We start from the raw sequence: 16983 nt of genomic DNA on the forward strand, positions 1-16983 counted from the left end.
GGATACAGGATCTGGTGGGATTCTGGCTCTCTGTGGGCTCTTTGGCCAGATCCAGCCAATGGGATGGGGACAGAGACAGGGGGACACCAACTCTTACTCTCATCCTGGCAGGAATCACCAGCTGAATGATGCATGGTGCCAGGTCCAACCCCTTCTCTCTCCCTGCAGAAAGCCACAAATTGCTGGCAGAGCTCATCCTGCTGTTCCTACCCAGCACGCAGCAGCCCTTCCCAACAGACTGACTTCCTGTTTTCCCATGTTTTAAATACAAGAATTTAAACACAGTTATTCCAAATGTTTTAATTCTGGTGTGAAAATACCCTGGTTTGGGCAATAAATCACAGTTCCCTCCTCCAGTGCCCAGCACTTCCTCTCAGGGAACCAGGAATACAAAAGGGGACATTGGAATGGGGATGAAGACACTGAGGATAAGGATGGGGACACTGGTAAAGGACTGGGGACACCAGGAGCTTGGAGTGAGCATAGCAGGAGTGGGATGAGGATATGATGCCCATGCCCAGATCCATTCCATGGGATTTATTTCCCACTCTGTGTCCCATGTCCAGGAGCAGACATGGGGACCAGGGATCATGGGGACATGGCGGGGCTTGGATACAGGGGACACAGACATCCAGGGAATGGGCGGACCTGGGGGACACGGTGGGGACATGGGGGACACAGGGACCAAGGTGACACAGGGAGTTGGGATCCAGAGGATGTGGGGAGAAGGAATTCACAGGACACTGTGACTGCGGACACCAGGTGCTGGTTGGGGACACAAACACCGGGAATGGGGACACAGGGGCTAATTCCCCTTTATTCCCTGACAGATGCAGCCCCCTTCTCGCTGCCCATCCTGGGGGCCTCGGGCTGCCCAGTGCTGCCTCCTTCAAGGAGCAGGCGGCTGTAGGCCCCGCAGTGTTCCCGCAGCTCCGCTGGTGTTCCTGTCTCCATCACGGCTCCGTGCTCCAGCACCACGAGGCGATCGGCCGCGTCCAGCACCCGCGGCCGGTGGGACACAACCAGCACGGTCTGGGCCAGCCCAGTGCACACCCAGCGCTGTGCCTGGGGCCAGAGAACCCTCATCCCAACCCATCCAACTCAGTCCTACCCTGTCCCACCTGATCCCACCCAATCCCAACCAACCAATCCCACCCCACTGTCCCATTTCTCTCAGTCCCACCCTAACGCCATCATCCTGTTCTCACCATCCCACCTCCCTGTTCTCCATCCCATCCCCTTGCCCACTAAGCCAACCTGTCCACACCATCCCCATTCCCACTGTCTCATCCCATCCTACTCCCACCACCCCAACCCTTTCCATTGCATTTCATCTCTCTGTCCTCATCCCAGCATTCCTAACCCTCCATTCCCACCCCATCCCACCTCACCCTATCATATCTCCTTGTCTTCATCCCTTGATTCTACTTTTCTGCCATCCTCCACCCCTGGTCTCTATCCCATCCTACTATCCTGTCCTATTTCTCCACCTTGTTGACCCACACCACCCCATCCAATCCCTGTTTTCATCACATCATTCCCACTCCATCCCAATCATTATCCGTTACTCCCACCACCCCATCTCTCCAGTCCCCATCCCACCATCCCATTCCAGCCATCCCACCCATCCCACCCTTCCACTCCCATACCATCACACCCCCTTTTCACCAACTGCAGCCCTGTCCAGACCAACCCCCTCCATCCCACCCCACTCACCGCTCCGTCGTCTTCGTCATCCAGTGCCTCGTCGAGGATGAGGACGGCTGGACGCCGGAGCAGAGCCCGGGCCAGGGCCACGCGGCGCCGCTCCCCTGACGCCAGCCGCCCCCCACGCTCCCCCACCTCTGTGGGAGCAATCACGTGGGATCAGTGGGATCCAGCCCTGCAGTTCTCCCCTCTTCTCCCACCCCCTGTGCTTCCCCACCTCTGGGGGGATCCCAGGATCAGTGGGATCCCAGCCCGAGAGGCTCCCCCCCTTCCCCTACCCCCTACACTCCCTCACCTCTGTAGGAGCAATCACATGGGATCAGTGGGATCTGACCTCAGGGATCCCCCGCACACCCCACCATGTACCACCCACCACGCTCTCCCATCTCTGCCAGAGGATCCTGGGAGCAGGGGGATGTGCCCTAGGGGTGCCCTGTCCCCATGGCTCTCACCAGTGTCCCAGCCCTGCTCCAGCCCCTGGATGAGGTCCATGGCTCCAGCAGCAGTGGCGGCCTCCCGCAGCTCAGACTCTTTGCAGTGCTCCAGCCCCAGCATGATGTTTTCACGGATTGTTCCAGAAAACAGGACGGGATCCTGCTCCACCAGCACCACCTGCCCCAGCACCAAGCCCTGTGATGCTGTCTTGGCTCCTGGTGTCCCTACCCCTGCTCCATAACCCCATCCCACCTTGGTGTCCCCATAGTCTCCATCCCTGATCCCACTGTCCCCATCTGTGTCCCCAGTGTCCCCACCCCTGAATTCCCACTTTTCCCATCCTCATCCCTGTCATCCCCATCCCATTTCCCAATGTTCCTCTCCCATTTCCTGTTGTCCCCATCCTATTTCTGGTGTCCCCATTCCTCTTCCCAGTGTCCCCATTCCTGCTCCTGATGGCCCCAGCCATGCTTCCGTGGTCCCAGTTCCATTCCAGTGTCCCCACCCCGTCCCCATTTTCCCCATTCCATTCCCAGTGTTCCCAGTGTCTCTGCTGCCCCCACCTTCCGGTGCAGGTACTGGTGTTCATATTCTGGCAGCGGGATCCCATCCAGCAGCACTGTCCCACTCCCAGGATCCCGCAGCCGCTCCAGCAGCGCTACGGCCGTGCTCTTCCCGCTTCCATTGGGCCCTGCCAGTGCTGTCACCTCCCCGGAACGCACCTCAAAGGTTACTTCCTGTGGGATGGGGACAGGTGATGCCAGAATTCTGACCCCTGGGAAGCCCCACCTCCCCCCAGACCCACCTTCAGCACAGGGTGCTCTGGATTCCCAGGATATGTGAAGGAGACCTTCTGAAAAGTGACGTGGCCCTGAAGCTCGGGGGGCTGCCGTGTCCCCCCGACATTCCCTGCAGGTTGCCGATCCAGGTATTCCCAGATCTTCTGTCCAGCAGCTGCATTGGTCAGGAATTCATTGAAGCCGTAGAGCAGCACCTGGGGAGAAGAAAAGGGGTGGCACCAGGATGGACAGAAGCATGGACAGATGGACAGACACGTGCATTCCATGGGATCACCTGGACATGGCCACCAACTCTCTCCTGGTACAGCAGAAAGGTGACAAGGATCCCAGGAGTGATGTATCCGTCACGGAGCTGCTGGTGGCTCCGGAAGAGCACCACGACCTGGATGGCCAGTTTGATCACCTGTGGGTGGGACAGGGATGCTGCTGCCCCCAACCACTCCTGGTGACCCCATTCCGCCTGTCCCCATCCCACTCCTGGGGTCTTTATCTCTGTTCTTGGTGCCCTCATCCTGTTCCCGGTGTCCTCATTCCAGTTCTGGTGTCCCCATCTCACTCTTGATGTCCCTATTCCTGATCCTGATGTTCCCAACTTTTATCCCAGTGTCTCCATCCTGTTTCTAATGCCACCATTCCTACTCCTGGCATGCCTGCTCCTGATCCCAATGTCCCTGTTCCGCTGTCACTATTCCTGGTGTCCCCATTCTGCTCTGAGTGCTCCCATCTCAGCTGCTGGTTTTCCATTCTTGGTCCCAGTGTTCTCATTCCTAGTACCCCCATTCCCAGTGTCCTTATCCCTGATTCCGGCACCCCCATTCCCTGGTGTTCCTGTTCCCAGTCCCCTCTGACCCTGTGGACAAGGGTGAAGAATGCCAGCTCCAGCTCCATCTGCTCCTTCAGCCTCAGCTCCTTGGCCAGGTTCTGTCTGTGCTGCTCCTCCTCCTCCTCCTCCGCCGAAAAGGTTCGGATTGTCTCGATGGCGGCAACAGATTCCTGCACCCCCGAGGCTGTCCGGGCAGATGCTTCCAGCATGGATCGCTGAAGTGCCTGTGGCAGCAACAGGGGATTTCCAACTTTCCCAGGTCACCTTCCTGGGCCACCATCCACATCCTGTCCCTAGAGTTCCCATCCCACCACACCCACTGCCTCCCCACTATTGCATTCCCACCATCCCACACCCTTCTCTCTCACCCTCACCATTCCCATCCATTCTCCCAGTCCTAATCCCACCATCCCCATCCCTACTCTCTCATCCTGTCCCCACCCTGTCCCTTCCCCACCATCCCACCTTACCTCATCCTTCTCTTCTCATCCACACCATTCCCCTCTCCACCATTCCATTCTATCCCCATGTCAGCATTCCCACCATCCCACTCCCTTGGTCTTTATCCCCTTTCATCCCACCATTTCCATCTCCATCGTTCTCCTTTCCATTCTCCATCCCATCCCACCCCCACCATCCCATTCCCCTAGCCTCCACCCCAGCTCCACCATTCCTACCCCCTTATCCCACCTCTGCGTCCCCCTCCCACTCTTTCCCTCCTGTATTCCCGACCTGTTTTCGGGCGCTCTGGATGCGACGGGTGGCGATTCCAAGGGGCACCTCCAGCAGTGCCAGCAGTGCCAGCCCCGGTGCCAGCCCCACCATGAACGCCCCCACCACCAGGGCCATCACCAGGCTTCGGAGCAGGTGGTTGGCTCCAGTCGGTGCTGACTTGCACACCCGTGGCACTTCCATGGAAAACTGAGCCAAGAGCTCAGCTGCAGGATGGGAAAAGAGGTTGGAATAATGGTGGGTGAGACGGGATGGGAATGATGTGATGGGGACCAGTGGGATGGGATGATGGGAATGGGTACAAAGATGGTCAGGGTGGAATGGGATGGGACAGGGGAGATGGGATGGTGGGAATGGAGATCATGGGATAAGGTGATGGGCTGGTGGGAGGAAGCTGGGGATATGCAATAGGACAGAGGCATGGGAATGAGAATAAAGGGGATAGAACAGTGGCTAGAACGGGAAAGTGGGATGGGGACAGGATGGAACATTGGAGTAGAATGAAGGCAGGAAGATGGCATAGAATAGAATGGGATGGGATGGTGAGAATGGGAATGATGGGGATGGAGTGATGGGATGGGATAACAAACAGATGGGATAGGATGGAATGGGGGACTAGGGGCTGGGGGCTGGGATGGGGACTGAGGTGACAGGATAGTTGGGATGGGATGGGACAGATGGGATGGAACAGGTGGGATGGGGCTGGACTGTGCCCCATTACCTGCCGGCGCTCCCTGGAAAAAGTCCAGGTCTTGGTGAACCAGGTGGGAAAAGAGCCGGAGGCTCAGGTTCTGACGGAGACGTGCCATCAACAGCAGGAAGAGAGACCCCCGGCACCCGGAAAACAGCACACTGTGGGGACGCAGGGACGCGGGCATCAGGGATGTTGGGGACACAGGGACAGGCCCAGGGAATGCTGCAACTCACCTTGTGGCTCCGGCAGCCGCCACCATCCCGACAGCTCCAGCGGTGACTCCATCCCCACTCCCAATGGCATCCAGCACTTTCCCGGTGACATACGGTCCTGCCATCTCCCCTGGGTGTCACCGAGACTGTGTCACAATGGGTGTGACCACTGACACAGGGGGACCCTGATTTGTGAGGGGCAGGACCCGCTCTGGGGAGTGGGGATCTAATTTTGGAAAGGCGGGACACAATTTGGGCAGGAGACAATTTAGAGAGGTCAGGACCCAATTTAGGGGGTTTAGTGACAAATTTAGGGATTTTACATCCAATTTAGGGTGTCAGTACCAACTTTGGGGGGTTCAGCACACAACTTTATGGGTCAGAACCTAAACACAGGAGATCAGGACCTTAAGATCCCAGGTCTTAGAGGTCAACATTCGTTTTTGGGCATCAGACCCTAAGTTTAAGGGTCAGCACCCAATTTTGGCAGGGTTAGCACCTCACTGAAGAGGTCAACTTGCAATTTAGGAGGGTCACCATCTCAGTTTTAGGGTGGTCATCGCCTATTTAGGGGTTCAGCACTCAATTTTTAGGTGCCAGCATCCAATTTTGGGGGGATGTCCCCCAAACTAGGGGGGGGGTTCCCATTTTGGGGCTGCAGAGCCCAAATTTGGGGTGTCAGCAGCTGTCACCACATGTCACCCACCAACGACAGCCAGCACGAGGCAGAGGACAGCAGCTCCAAGGACGTTCCGCTCCTCCCAGGTCAGTGCCAGAGCGCGCCGGACGCTGCCAGGAGCTTTGGGAACGCCGCCGGGGGTCTCAGGGACGGCGCCGGGCGCCGGGGGCGCGGCCCAGGCCAGCAGGGCCAGTGCGGCAGCGGCGTGGGTCACCCCGAGCCAGGCGGGCGCCGCGGTCACCAGCAGCCACGGCCCATCCCCGGACGGCCCCAGGAAGTGCCGGAATGTTCCGAAGACCGCGGGGGTGGCGGCGATGGTGATGGCGGCCGCGGTGGCTCCACAGGGACGGCGAGGGGCCAGCAGCCACGTGGCCGCGGCCAGGACGGGCAGGCGCAGGGCGGCCTCGAGCCACACGCCCGCCACGCCCAGCGGCGCCAGCACCGGCACCAGCGGCGCCAGTAACACCAGTGCCAGGGCATCGGCCGCCAGCAGAACACCGGGCAGGAGACCAGCGGGTGGCAGCGCCATGGCGGGACCAGTGCAGACCAGTGCTCCCTGTGTGGCTCCCGGGGAAGGATCAACAGCCTGTGAACTCACCAGTTAAAACCAGTTAGGACTGGGGTGCTCCCCTGTGCACACCAGTGCTCCCAGTTCAGCCTGGGGTGCTCCCCAGTCTGGATGAGGCACTTCCCAGTCCGGACAGGATGCTCCTTAGTTCACACCATTGCTCCCAGTCCAGCCCTCTCAGCTCCCCAGTCCATATCAGTGTTTCCAGTCCAGCTTGTGGCACTCACCAGTCCACACCAGAGCTCCCAGTTCAGCCTGGGCCACTCTCCAGTCTGGATAAGGCACTGCCCAGTCCGGACAGGATGCTCCTTAGTCCACACCACTGCTCCCAGTCCAGCCCTCTCAGCTACCCAGTCCACATCGATGTTTCCAGTCCAGCTTGTGGCACTCACCAGTCCATACCAGTGCTCCCAGTCCAGCCCTCTGAGCTCCCCAGTCCATATCAGTGTTTCTGGTCCAGCTTGTGGCACTCACCAGTCCACACCAGTGCTCCCAGTCTAGACTACGGGGCTACCAGTCCAGCCCCCTGAGCTCAGCAGTCCACACCAGTGCTCCCAGTTCAGCCTGGGGTGCTCCCCAGTCCGGACAGGATGCTCCTTAGTCCACACCAGTGCTCCCAGTCCAGCCCTCTGAGCTCCCCAGTCCACATCAATGTTTCCGGTCCAGCTTGGGGCACTCACCAGTCCACACCAGCGCTCCCAGTTCAGCTCCCCAGTAGCTCCCAATAGGGTCCGTTAGGGTTTCGCTTTCGAGGCCCCGCCCGTCCCGCTCTGCCCCGCCCTCTCCCCGCCCAGACCCCGCCCCTTTCCAGCCCAGACCCCGCCCCCTCCCGCCCAGACCCCGCTCAGACCCCGCCCCCTCCTGGCATCGCCTCCTTCGTCCGGCAACCTGCTCCGGCTCCCTCCGCCTGGCAACCGATGATGTCACCTACACTTTGACCAATCGCGGACGTTATTCCAGGCGTGGGCGTGTCAGGCCGGGATTCCCGGGGATTCCCGCCGGCCCCGCCCCGCCCCCCGCGCGCGCGTTCGGCTTTCCGGGAAAAGGCGGCGGCTGCTGGGAAGGAACCGGGCCGGCATCAGTGGCACCGGGACCGACAAGGTCCGGGCTGGGACACACTGGGAGCAGTCCCGGGACCCGCACGGACCCCTGGGACTCCCAGGAGCCAACGGCGAGAACCGGGAGCGACCGGGAGCAGGACCTGGACGCAGCAGGAGCAGACCGGGACCCAGCAGGACCCGCCGGTCCCCCTGTCCCCGATGCTGTCTCCCCCCGTTCGCCGGCTCCTGGCCCTGCTGGGCCCCGAGCGCCGACGCTGGACCGTGGTGGGGGGGCTGATGTCGGCTTCTGCTCTCGGTACGAGGGGACCCCGACCGGGGGGGGCAGGACCCCTTTGAGGGGCTTCGGGATCCGATTTGGAGGCTTTGGAAACAACTGGGGGGGGCAGGACCCGATGGGGGGTTGCAAGGCCAATTTGAGGGGTCAGAACCCAATTTGGGGGAGCCAGGATCTGATTTGAGGGAGGTCAGAAACCAGTTTGTGGGTCAGGGCCCAATTTAGAGGTAGTGAGCACCCAGTTTGGAGAATCAGGATTCAATTTTGGGGCTCAACACACAATTTTGGGGGCGGTCAGGGTCCGATTTCCGGGCCTCTGCCCCCAATTCAGGGGTCACCACCCTGATGCCGTGTCCCCACAGGTGAGGTGGCTGCCCCCTACTTCACGGGCCGTGTCACCGACCGGGTGGCCGAGGAGGACGCGACAGCGGCCGTGTGGCCCCTTGTGCTGGTGGGGCTCGGCAGGTGGGTGACACCGGAGCCCCGGGGACACCCCGAGGTGCCGGTGACACGCGCCCCCCTGACCCCGCTGTCCCCACAGTGCCATCAGCGAGCTGGCCTGTGACAGCATGGCAGCTCTGGCGCTGACACGGACGCGGGAGCGGCTCCAGCGCGGAGCGGTGGCCGCAGTGCTCCGTGGGGACGTGCCCGGGCCGGGGGGCAGCCTGGGGGACACGCCAGGCGCGGTGGCCGCGCGGGTGACGGGGGACGCCGGGGCGGCGCACTCGGCGCTGGCCGATGTGCTGGTGCCGGGGCTGTGGGCGCTGACACGGGCTGTGTCACAGCTGGCCACGGTGGCCTGGCTGTCCCCGCTGCTGGGCCTGCTCACCCTCCTGGCGCTGCCCCTCTTCCTGCTGCTGCCGCGCGCCGTCGGGCGCATCCAACAGGTACTGAGGGGATTTGGGGTGTGAGGGACCCCTGTCACCTCCCTGTCCCCAGCGTCACCTCCCTGGGCACCTTGTCATCTCCCTGCACCTTAAGTTCAGTCCTGTCGCCTTCCTGTGCCTGTTGTCGCTTCCCCGTGCCCTCTATCACCTCCTCTTATCCCCTGTTTCCTCCCTGTCCCCCACCCCCCATCCCCATGGTGACCCCGAGGTGACTTTCCTGTCCCCTCATGATCCCGTGGTGCCCCTGTGCTGACCCTGATGTAACCCCCCTGTTCCCTCTGTGACCCCATGGTGACCCTGTGGTGATCCCCTGTCCCACCCCGTGTCCCCCCATCCTTGTGGTGGCCCCTCTCGTCCCCATGGCGACTCCCTTGTCCCCACTGTGGCCCCAGGGTGACCCCCTGTCCCCTGTGTCCCCAGGACCTGGCACGGCAGGTGCAGGCAGCGCAGGCCAGCACCACCGCGGTGGCCCTGGAGTCACTGGGGGCCGTGGGGACCGTCCGCGCCTTCGGGCACGAGGCGGGCGTCACCCGGCGTGTGCAGCAGTGCCTCGCCCAGGGACACCGGCTGGAGCAGAAGGAGGCGCTGGCCTACGCGGCCGGGCTCTGGGCCAGCGGGGTATGGGGACACTGGGGGCACAGGGGGTGCAGAGCAGTGGCTGGGGAATGGGGGATGTGTTGGCACAGGGCGGAGGACAAGGGCTCCTTGTGGCAGGGGGGTGGGAGACATGGGAATGTGGGACAGGGAGACATGGTAGCAGGAGGTCACAGTGGATGTGGTGGCAGGGGGATGAGGACGTGGGTACAGGGATGGGAGATGTGTTGGCAGGGGCTGGGGAACAGGGACACAGTGGCAAAGAGCCAGGGGACATGGTGGCATGGGGGTGGCAGGACATGGGAGCAGCAGTGTGGGGCCAGGGGACATGGAAACCTGGTGGCCTGGGGTTGAGGAGCATGGGGATGGGTGGCCTGGGGAAGGGGACATGGTGGCATGGGGCTGGGGGACACGGTGACATGAGGCTGGGATAACACGCTGTGTCCCTGTGTCCCCAGTTTCCTGCACTGATCCTGAAGCTGGCACTGCTCTTCTTGGGGGGGCGCTTGGTGGCCGCAGGGACTGTCACCCGTGGGGAACTGGTCACCATTCTCATGTGCCAGCTACACTTCACCAGGGCTGTGGAGGTGACAAGTGTGTCCTGTACATGTCCCCCTTGTCCCCAACCCCCTTCCCTCTGTCCCCCCACATGTCCCTATGTCCTCACATCCTCACAGTGATGTCCCCATGTTCTCCTGGCCATGTGCCTGTCCCTGTCTCCTGTGTCCCCAGCCCCACCCTCACTTATGTCCTAGTGTGCCCCTGCCATGTGCCCACCAGCTCCCTATGTCCCCATCCATGTCCCCATGCCTGCTCTCCGTATCCCTAACCTGTCCCAGCCATGTTTTATCCCCCCAGTGTCCAAAATTACCCTGCTGTGTCCCCTCCGTGCCCTCAAGCCCCATTCCTCCCTTGCTATGCCTGTTCCTGTCCCCATGTCCCTATCACCCCCCCATGTCCCACTGTCTCCTGTATTCCCAATGTCCTTTGTGTCCCCCAAGTCCTCCCATCCCCCCAGGCCATTCCATAGCTCCCTTATGTCACATCATGTCTCCATGTTCCCAGGTCATGCTCCTCTATGTCCCGAACCTGGCCAAGGCCGTTGGCTCCTCTGAAAAACTCCTGGAACTGCTGGAGCAGGCCAAGATGGGGACACTCGCAGGACCACCGTCACCTGTTACCCCCGGGGGCCATGAGACCACAGAAACTCGAGGCCTGTGCCTCAAGGATGTCTGGATGTCGTACCCTGGGCGGTCCGAGCCAGTCCTCAAGGTGATGGGTGACACAGGGACATGGGGAGACATGGGGGTGTTGTGAACATGGGGGAACGTGGGACATGGGGAAGCACAGGACTTGGGGGGATATGGGACAGGGCCACAAGGGGATATTGTGGACATAGGGGCACATGGGACATGGCAGTTCAAGGGGGTACTGGGGACATGGGGAAACATGGGGGGACAAGGGAATATTGTGGGCATGGGGGCACATGGGACATGGCAGGATAAGGGGATATTGTGGACATGGGGAGGACATGGGGAAACGGGGAGACAAGGGGATATTGGGGCCACGGGGGCACATGGGACCTGGGGGGACAAGGGGATATTGGGGACATGGGGGGACACATTGGACATGGGGGGACAAGGGGATATTGGGGCCGCGGGGGCACACGGGACACGGGGAGGTGTCAGGTGCGATCCCTGTTCCTGCCACCAGGGGGTGTCGCTGTCGCTGCGCCCCGGGGAGGTTGTGGCCGTGCTGGCGCCTCCTGGTGGCGGGAAGAGCTCACTGGTGGCTTGGGGGCATGGGGGGACACATTGGACATGGGGGGACAAGGGGATATTGGGGCCGCGGGGGCACATGGGACACGGGGAGGTGTTGGGTGCGATCCCTGTTCCTGCCACCAGGGGGTGTCGCTGTCGCTGCGCCCCGGGGAGGTTGTGGCCGTGCTGGCGCCTCCTGGTGGCGGGAAGAGCTCACTGGTGGCGGCCGCGCTGGGACTGCGCCCCCTGGCGGGCGGAGCGGTGCTGCTGAACGGGACCCCCCTGACCCCTCACTCGGACCCTGCTCTGCGGGAACAGGTGACACACACGGGCCACCGCCGGGCCCCCACAGCCACCCCTAGGTCACCATCCATCCCCTGCTGCTGTTCCCCTGTCACCAAACCTCTCCGTTGTGTTCCCATAGCCACCCTGGGCAGCCTTTTGTCACCAACAGGTTCCCACAGCCACCCCTGGGTCCACACCTGGTCCTCAACAGGCCCCCACTGCTACCCTCAGGTCACTCCTGTGCCCCAAATGGGTCCCTACTGCCACCCCAACATCACCCCTGGCTCCCCAGTTCCACCCCTCTGTCACCAGTGGGTTACCATGGCTACCCCAGGTCAACCACTGTCCCAACAGCCATGGCTACCATGTCACCCTATGTCCCCAGCACATCCCCATTGCCATCCCCAGGTCACTCCTGTGTTCCCAACAGTTCTTCACAGCCACCCCTGTGTCATCAGCCAGCCTCACTATGACCCTGCCACCACCTCATGTCTCCACATGTGCCCTCCTTGTCCCTGCCAAATCCCTAAGTGGTCCCATGTTCCCCCCTGTTCCCCTATGTCCCCTGTCCCTGCAGGTGGCTGGTGTCCTGCAGTGTCCGTCCCTCTTGTCCCGCTCCCTCAGTGCCAACATCGCTCTGGGCTGGGGACACAAGGAGGGGACCCAGGTGATGGCAGCAGCACGGCGGGTGGGGGCGCACACTTGGGCCGAACAGCTGCCGCACGGCTATGGCACAGGTACGGCCAGTGTTCCCGTGGTCCCCCTGTAGTGTCTCCAGTGTGTTCCAAAGATGTCCTAAAAGTGTCCCAATAATGTGTCCAAGGTGTCCCCTTGCTCTCCCTAGTTTTCCCATTGTGTCCCCATTATGTCCCCATAGTGTCCCCTGCTGTTCCCATGATGTCGCTTCACCATCCCCAAGGTGTCTGTAGTGTCCCACAGTCTCCCTACCATGTTCCTTCTGTCTCCTCACTATTCCCTCACTGTCCCCATGCTGTCCCCATGCTGTCCCCTCCATGTCCTCTCTGCTGCCTCACTGTTTCCTCCCTGTCCCATCTCTGTTGTCCCTGTGTGCCCCAGAGCTGGGGGTGCAGGGGGTGTCCTTCCTAACATGTCCCCAGTGTCTCCCCTTGGTGTCCCAAATGTGTCTCCATGGTCTCCCCTCAGTGTCCCCATGCTGTCACCACAGCATCCCGTTGTTGTCTCCTCACTGTCCACTCTCTACCTGCTCCCACTTCCCCATGTTGTCCCCTTGGTATCCTCTCTGCCTCCTCCCTGTCCCCTCACTGTCCCCGGAGCAGCGGGTGCACAGTGGGTGCAGCTCCCCAGTGTGTCCACACAATGTCCCCATGGTGTCCCCACAGTATCCTTGTGGTGTCCCCATGGTGTACTCTCTGTCCCCAGAGGTGGGCCCACGGGGGATGCAGCTTTCAGGGGGGCAGGCACAAGGGGTGGCTCTGGCCCGGGCCCTGCTCAGGAACCCCCAGGTGCTGGTACTGGATGAGCCCACGAGGGCACTCGACCCCATGACCCGGTGCCAGGTAGGTCACAGCCCTGTCCCTGTGTCTCACAGCCCCATCCCCTGGGTCCCCATGTCCTCTGGGTCCTCACTCCCTGGGTCCCCGATCCTCATGTACCCCATATGGCCTGTGCCCCCTGGGTCACCATGTTCCCTGAGTCACCATGTCCCCTGGGTCCCCGATCCTCATGTCCCCCATATGGCCTGTGCCCCCTGGGTCACCATGTTCCCTGGGTCACCATGTCCCCTTAGTTGCTGCCCCCATGTCCCCTGGGGTCTCCTAGGTGACCAAATTCCCTGGGTCCCTGCCCCTGTGTCCCTTTGGTCCCTATGTATCCCCTAGGTCCCTTCCTTGTCCCCATGTTCTCTGTGTTCCCAATCCCCATGTCCTTTGGGTCCCCAATCTTTATGTCCCCCATGTGCCCTGTGTCCCCTGGGTCCCCACTTTCTGAGTGCCCTGTATTCCCTCTGCTCCCACTCCCTGTGTCCCCTTGGTTGCTAATCCCCATGTCCCCTGGGGTCTCCTGTGCCAGGTCCCCTGGGCCACCACATCCCCCAGGACCCTGCCCCTGTGTCCTGTCCCCTTGGTCCCAGTGTCCCCACCTACCCTGGGTCCCCACATCACCCCAAGCCCAGAGCCCCCTTGGTCCCGATGTCCTCTGTGTCCACATGTCCCCACTCCCCAGGTCCCTCTCTGTGCTCTCCACCCGGGGTCCCCTGACACCCCCAAGTCCCCCATCTCCACTGTGTCCCCCCGTGTCCTCATGTGCCCTGCCCCTGCCGTGTCCCCGCAGGTGGAGCAGGAGCTGCTGTGTCCCGGGACAGGGGAGGGGCCGGCAGTGCTGCTGGTGACAGGAAGGGTGGCCCTGGCACAACGGGCACAGAGGGTGGCCCTGCTGGAGGGGGGACGGCTGCGGGAGCTGGAGAGCCCCGAGGAGCTAAGGTCCCTCCCGTGGGGGACAGCGGGGGACACTGAGGACGGGGAGGGGGATGACTAGGGCTGGGAGGGAGACACTGGAGATGGAGGCTGTGAGAGCAGGGACGCTGCAGGAGCAGGGGCAGTGGCGACATGGGGAGCAGGGATGGGAACACCGTGGGGAAAGGGTGACTTCGGGGCCGGGGCTGTGACAGTGACCGGGTGTGAGATCAATCAATAAATCTGGAAACTTACGCAATAACAAATCAATAAATCAAACGATAAAGGCGTCGGCAGAGGGGCTGGGGCCGGGACCCCCCCGGCGGGGCCCCGCCGCCCCTCCCCCCCCATGAGCTCATCGTGTTGATGGAGAAAATTCCTTGGCGGGGGCGGGGGGGACACGCGGTGGGGGGGGAACAGGAGGGGAGAAAAGGGTGAGGATCAGGGGAGGATATCGGCTGGACACGGGCTTCTCCCCCCGCTCTGCTCCTGCCCACGTCTGCTGCACCCCCCCTCCCCATTCCCCGGCCTTTTGGGGGGCCCCAGGAGCCCCCCCCGCTGTTGTTGTTGCTGCCGGGGCAGTGAGTCACGGCCACACCCGAACTGGGAGCACTGGGAGGGGTTGTGCTGGGGCACTGGGAGCACTGGGATGAGCCACACTGGTCTTACTGGGAGCCCTGGGTCATGCTGTGCCGCAGTACTGGTGTTACTGAGAGCGTTTGGACAGACTGTACTGGTGTAACTGGGAGGACTGGGGTGGACTGTGCCATGTTACTGGTGTCACTGGGAGCATTGGGATGTGTTACTGGGACTCATGGGTTGGGCTTGCTGGTGTCACTGGGAGGACTGGGGTGAGCTGTGCCACATTACTGATGTCACTGGGAGCACTGAGGCAGGCGATACTGGTGTCACTGGGAGCCCCGGCACCGACTGCCCTGGGGTTCCTGGGAGCACTGGGATGGGCTTTCCCACGTCACTGGTGTCACTGGGATGGGCTGTACTAGTAGCACTGGGAGCGATGGGTCCTGCTAAGCCATGTTACTGGTGTTACTGGGAGCACTGGGGGCTGCAGGGCAGGTGGCACTGGGGTTACTGGTGTCACTGGGAGCGCTGGGATGGGCTGTGCTGTGTTACTGGTGTCACTGGGAGCGCTGGGATGGGCTTTCCCATGGTACTGGTGTCACTGGGATGGGCCATACTAGTGGTAGTGGGAGTGATGGGTCCTGCTAAGCCGTGTTACTGGTGTTACTGGTGTTACTGGGAGCTGGAGGGCAGGTGGCACTGGGGTTAAAGGTGTCACTGGGAGCATTGGGATGAGGTGTAGGACAGGTCCTACGCTACTGGGAGCACTGGGACGGGCTGTGCTGTGTTACTGGTGTCACTGGGAGCACTGGGACGGACTGTGCTGTGTTACTGGGAGCACTGGGATGTGCTGTGCTGTGTTACTGGTGTCACTGGGAGCACTGGGAACCCTTCCCTCTCGGTTGTTTGGTTTCCATGGCGACTCCCCAAACACGGGCGGGGGCGGCTCCCCTGGGGGGGGCGGGGAGGGCGTGGCCCAGGCCCCGCCCCCGGCCCCGCCCACTGGGAGGGACGGGGGGGATCTGGAGGCACTGTGGGAACAGGGGGAATTGGGGAGAATCGGGGGGTCGCAGGGGGAAGTTGTGGGGGGACTGGGAAGGTACTGGGGGGAACTGGGGGGCACTGTGGGAGACTGGAGGAATCGGGGGGCAACGGGGGGCTCTGTAGGCAGCTCTGGAGGAACTGTGGGGATTGGGGGACTGAGGGGGACTGGGAATCACTGGAAGTTACTGAGGTGGTCACTGGGGGTGACTGAAGAGTCACTGGGGGTTACCGGGAGGTGCTGTGGTTTGGGATGTCTGTGTGTCTGCAGGAATGTCCCCCAGGTGTCCCTCGTGTCCCCCACAACTGTGCCTGTGTTGCCAAGGGTGTCCCTGTGCTCGCCTCGTGTGTGTCCCCATGTCCCTCAGGTGTCTCCAGAGATGTTCCTGTGTCCCGTGCTGGTGTGCATGCATCCCTGAGGATGTCCCCAGTGGTGTCCCCACTGTGTATGGGTGTCCCCTACAGGTGTCTCTCTTCCCCCTCCGTGTCACTGAGGTGTCCTCGAAGATGTCCCTGTCCCCCTGCATCCCCCCATCGGTGTCCCCTGTGCTTCATGTGTGCCCTTGTGTGACCCCAGGGTGTCTCCACGTCCTCCCCGTGGGTTGTTTCCCTCGGACGTCCCCAACATCTATGTGCCTATGTCCTTTATTGGTGCCTGTGTGTCCCCATGGATGTCCCCATGCATGTCCCTGCATGCTCCTGCCTGTGCCTGTGTGCCCTAGCTGCCTCCAGAGGTGTCCCTGTGTCCCCCCCACCTGTGCCTGTGTCCCCGCAGTTATCCCTGTGTCTCTCCACGGTGTCCGTGTTCCCTCGTGGCTGCCTCTGGGTGTCCCCATGTCCCCCTGCTTTCCCCCAGGACGATGCCGGTGACCCTGGAACTGCGGCTCCTCCTGCTGGCACTGGCGCTGCGGGGGGAGGCAGTGTCCCCCTCAGTGTCCCCCTCAGTGTCCCCTGCCACGTCTCCCCCCGAGTCGTGCGGGGCGGCGCTGGCGGATGTGCTGAGGCGGCTGCGGGAGCTCGAGGGACACGTGCAGGCACTGAGGGGACACTGTGGGGACAAGGGGGGACCCCAGGCCGGGACAGGTAACAGGGGACAAGTGGGGAGAACACGGGGGAGCCCCAGGCTGGGACAGGGGAACAGAGGGAGGGGGACATAGGGGACATGGGGGAACATGGGGCTCATGGGGACAGTGAGGGGACATGGAGAACCCGAGGCTGGGACAGGTAACAGAGATTAGTGATATGGAGGAGACACAGGGGCACGGGAGAATGAGGGACCGGCGGGACATAGCAGGTCATTGGGGGGTCATTGGGGGGTCATTGGGGGGGGCCTTGGGGACTCACTGAGGTGGTTATTGGTGGGGACATTGGGGTCATGATGGTCCTTGTGGTCATTGGGGGCATCAGTGGGGGTCCA

The 16983-nt window shown here is 62.0% G+C and overlaps 2 protein-coding genes across 5 annotated transcripts in view; one reads left to right on the forward strand and one right to left on the reverse strand.

Annotated features, from left to right (window-relative positions):
• Positions 1-285: 285 nt before the first annotated feature.
• On the reverse strand, positions 286-7431 carry LOC121334901 (antigen peptide transporter 2-like). 4 transcript variants are annotated; one of them, XM_041402424.1, is made up of 12 exons: positions 7331-7431; positions 6110-6668; positions 5425-5533; positions 5219-5349; positions 4498-4703; positions 3792-3989; positions 3217-3324; positions 2948-3136; positions 2706-2879; positions 2160-2319; positions 1717-1844; positions 286-1065 (listed from the first exon to the last, which is right to left on the reverse strand). In XM_041402424.1, exons 2-12 carry the CDS (start codon positions 6609-6611, stop codon positions 817-819), a joined length of 2154 nt encoding a protein of 717 aa, XP_041258358.1. In that variant the 5' UTR covers positions 6612-6668; positions 7331-7431; the 3' UTR covers positions 286-816. The 4 variants fall into 4 exon arrangements, with proteins under 4 accessions (XP_041258358.1, XP_041258356.1, XP_041258357.1 ...); XM_041402422.1 differs by having other exon boundaries at positions 3217-3345; XM_041402423.1 differs by lacking the exon at positions 7331-7431 and adding an exon at positions 7125-7152 and having other exon boundaries at positions 3217-3345.
• Positions 7432-7684: 253 nt separating this feature from the next.
• The window catches only part of LOC121334887 (tenascin-X-like), a 38986-nt gene continuing 29687 nt past the window's right edge, over positions 7685-16983 (forward strand). The window contains 11 exon segments of the mRNA XM_041402400.1: positions 7685-8006; positions 8348-8450; positions 8527-8872; positions 9293-9490; positions 9925-10053; positions 10532-10738; positions 11371-11544; positions 12089-12248; positions 12913-13049; positions 13822-13970; positions 16423-16649. Of these exon segments, the coding sequence (XP_041258334.1) occupies positions 7910-8006; positions 8348-8450; positions 8527-8872; positions 9293-9490; positions 9925-10053; positions 10532-10738; positions 11371-11544; positions 12089-12248; positions 12913-13049; positions 13822-13970; positions 16423-16649 (1927 nt within the window). The 5' untranslated portion in view covers positions 7685-7909.

The sequence above is a fragment of the Onychostruthus taczanowskii genome, unplaced genomic scaffold (genome assembly GCF_017590055.1).
Source record: "Onychostruthus taczanowskii isolate IOZ18803 unplaced genomic scaffold, ASM1759005v1 scaffold199, whole genome shotgun sequence".
Lineage (NCBI taxonomy): Eukaryota > Metazoa > Chordata > Aves > Passeriformes > Passeridae > Onychostruthus > Onychostruthus taczanowskii.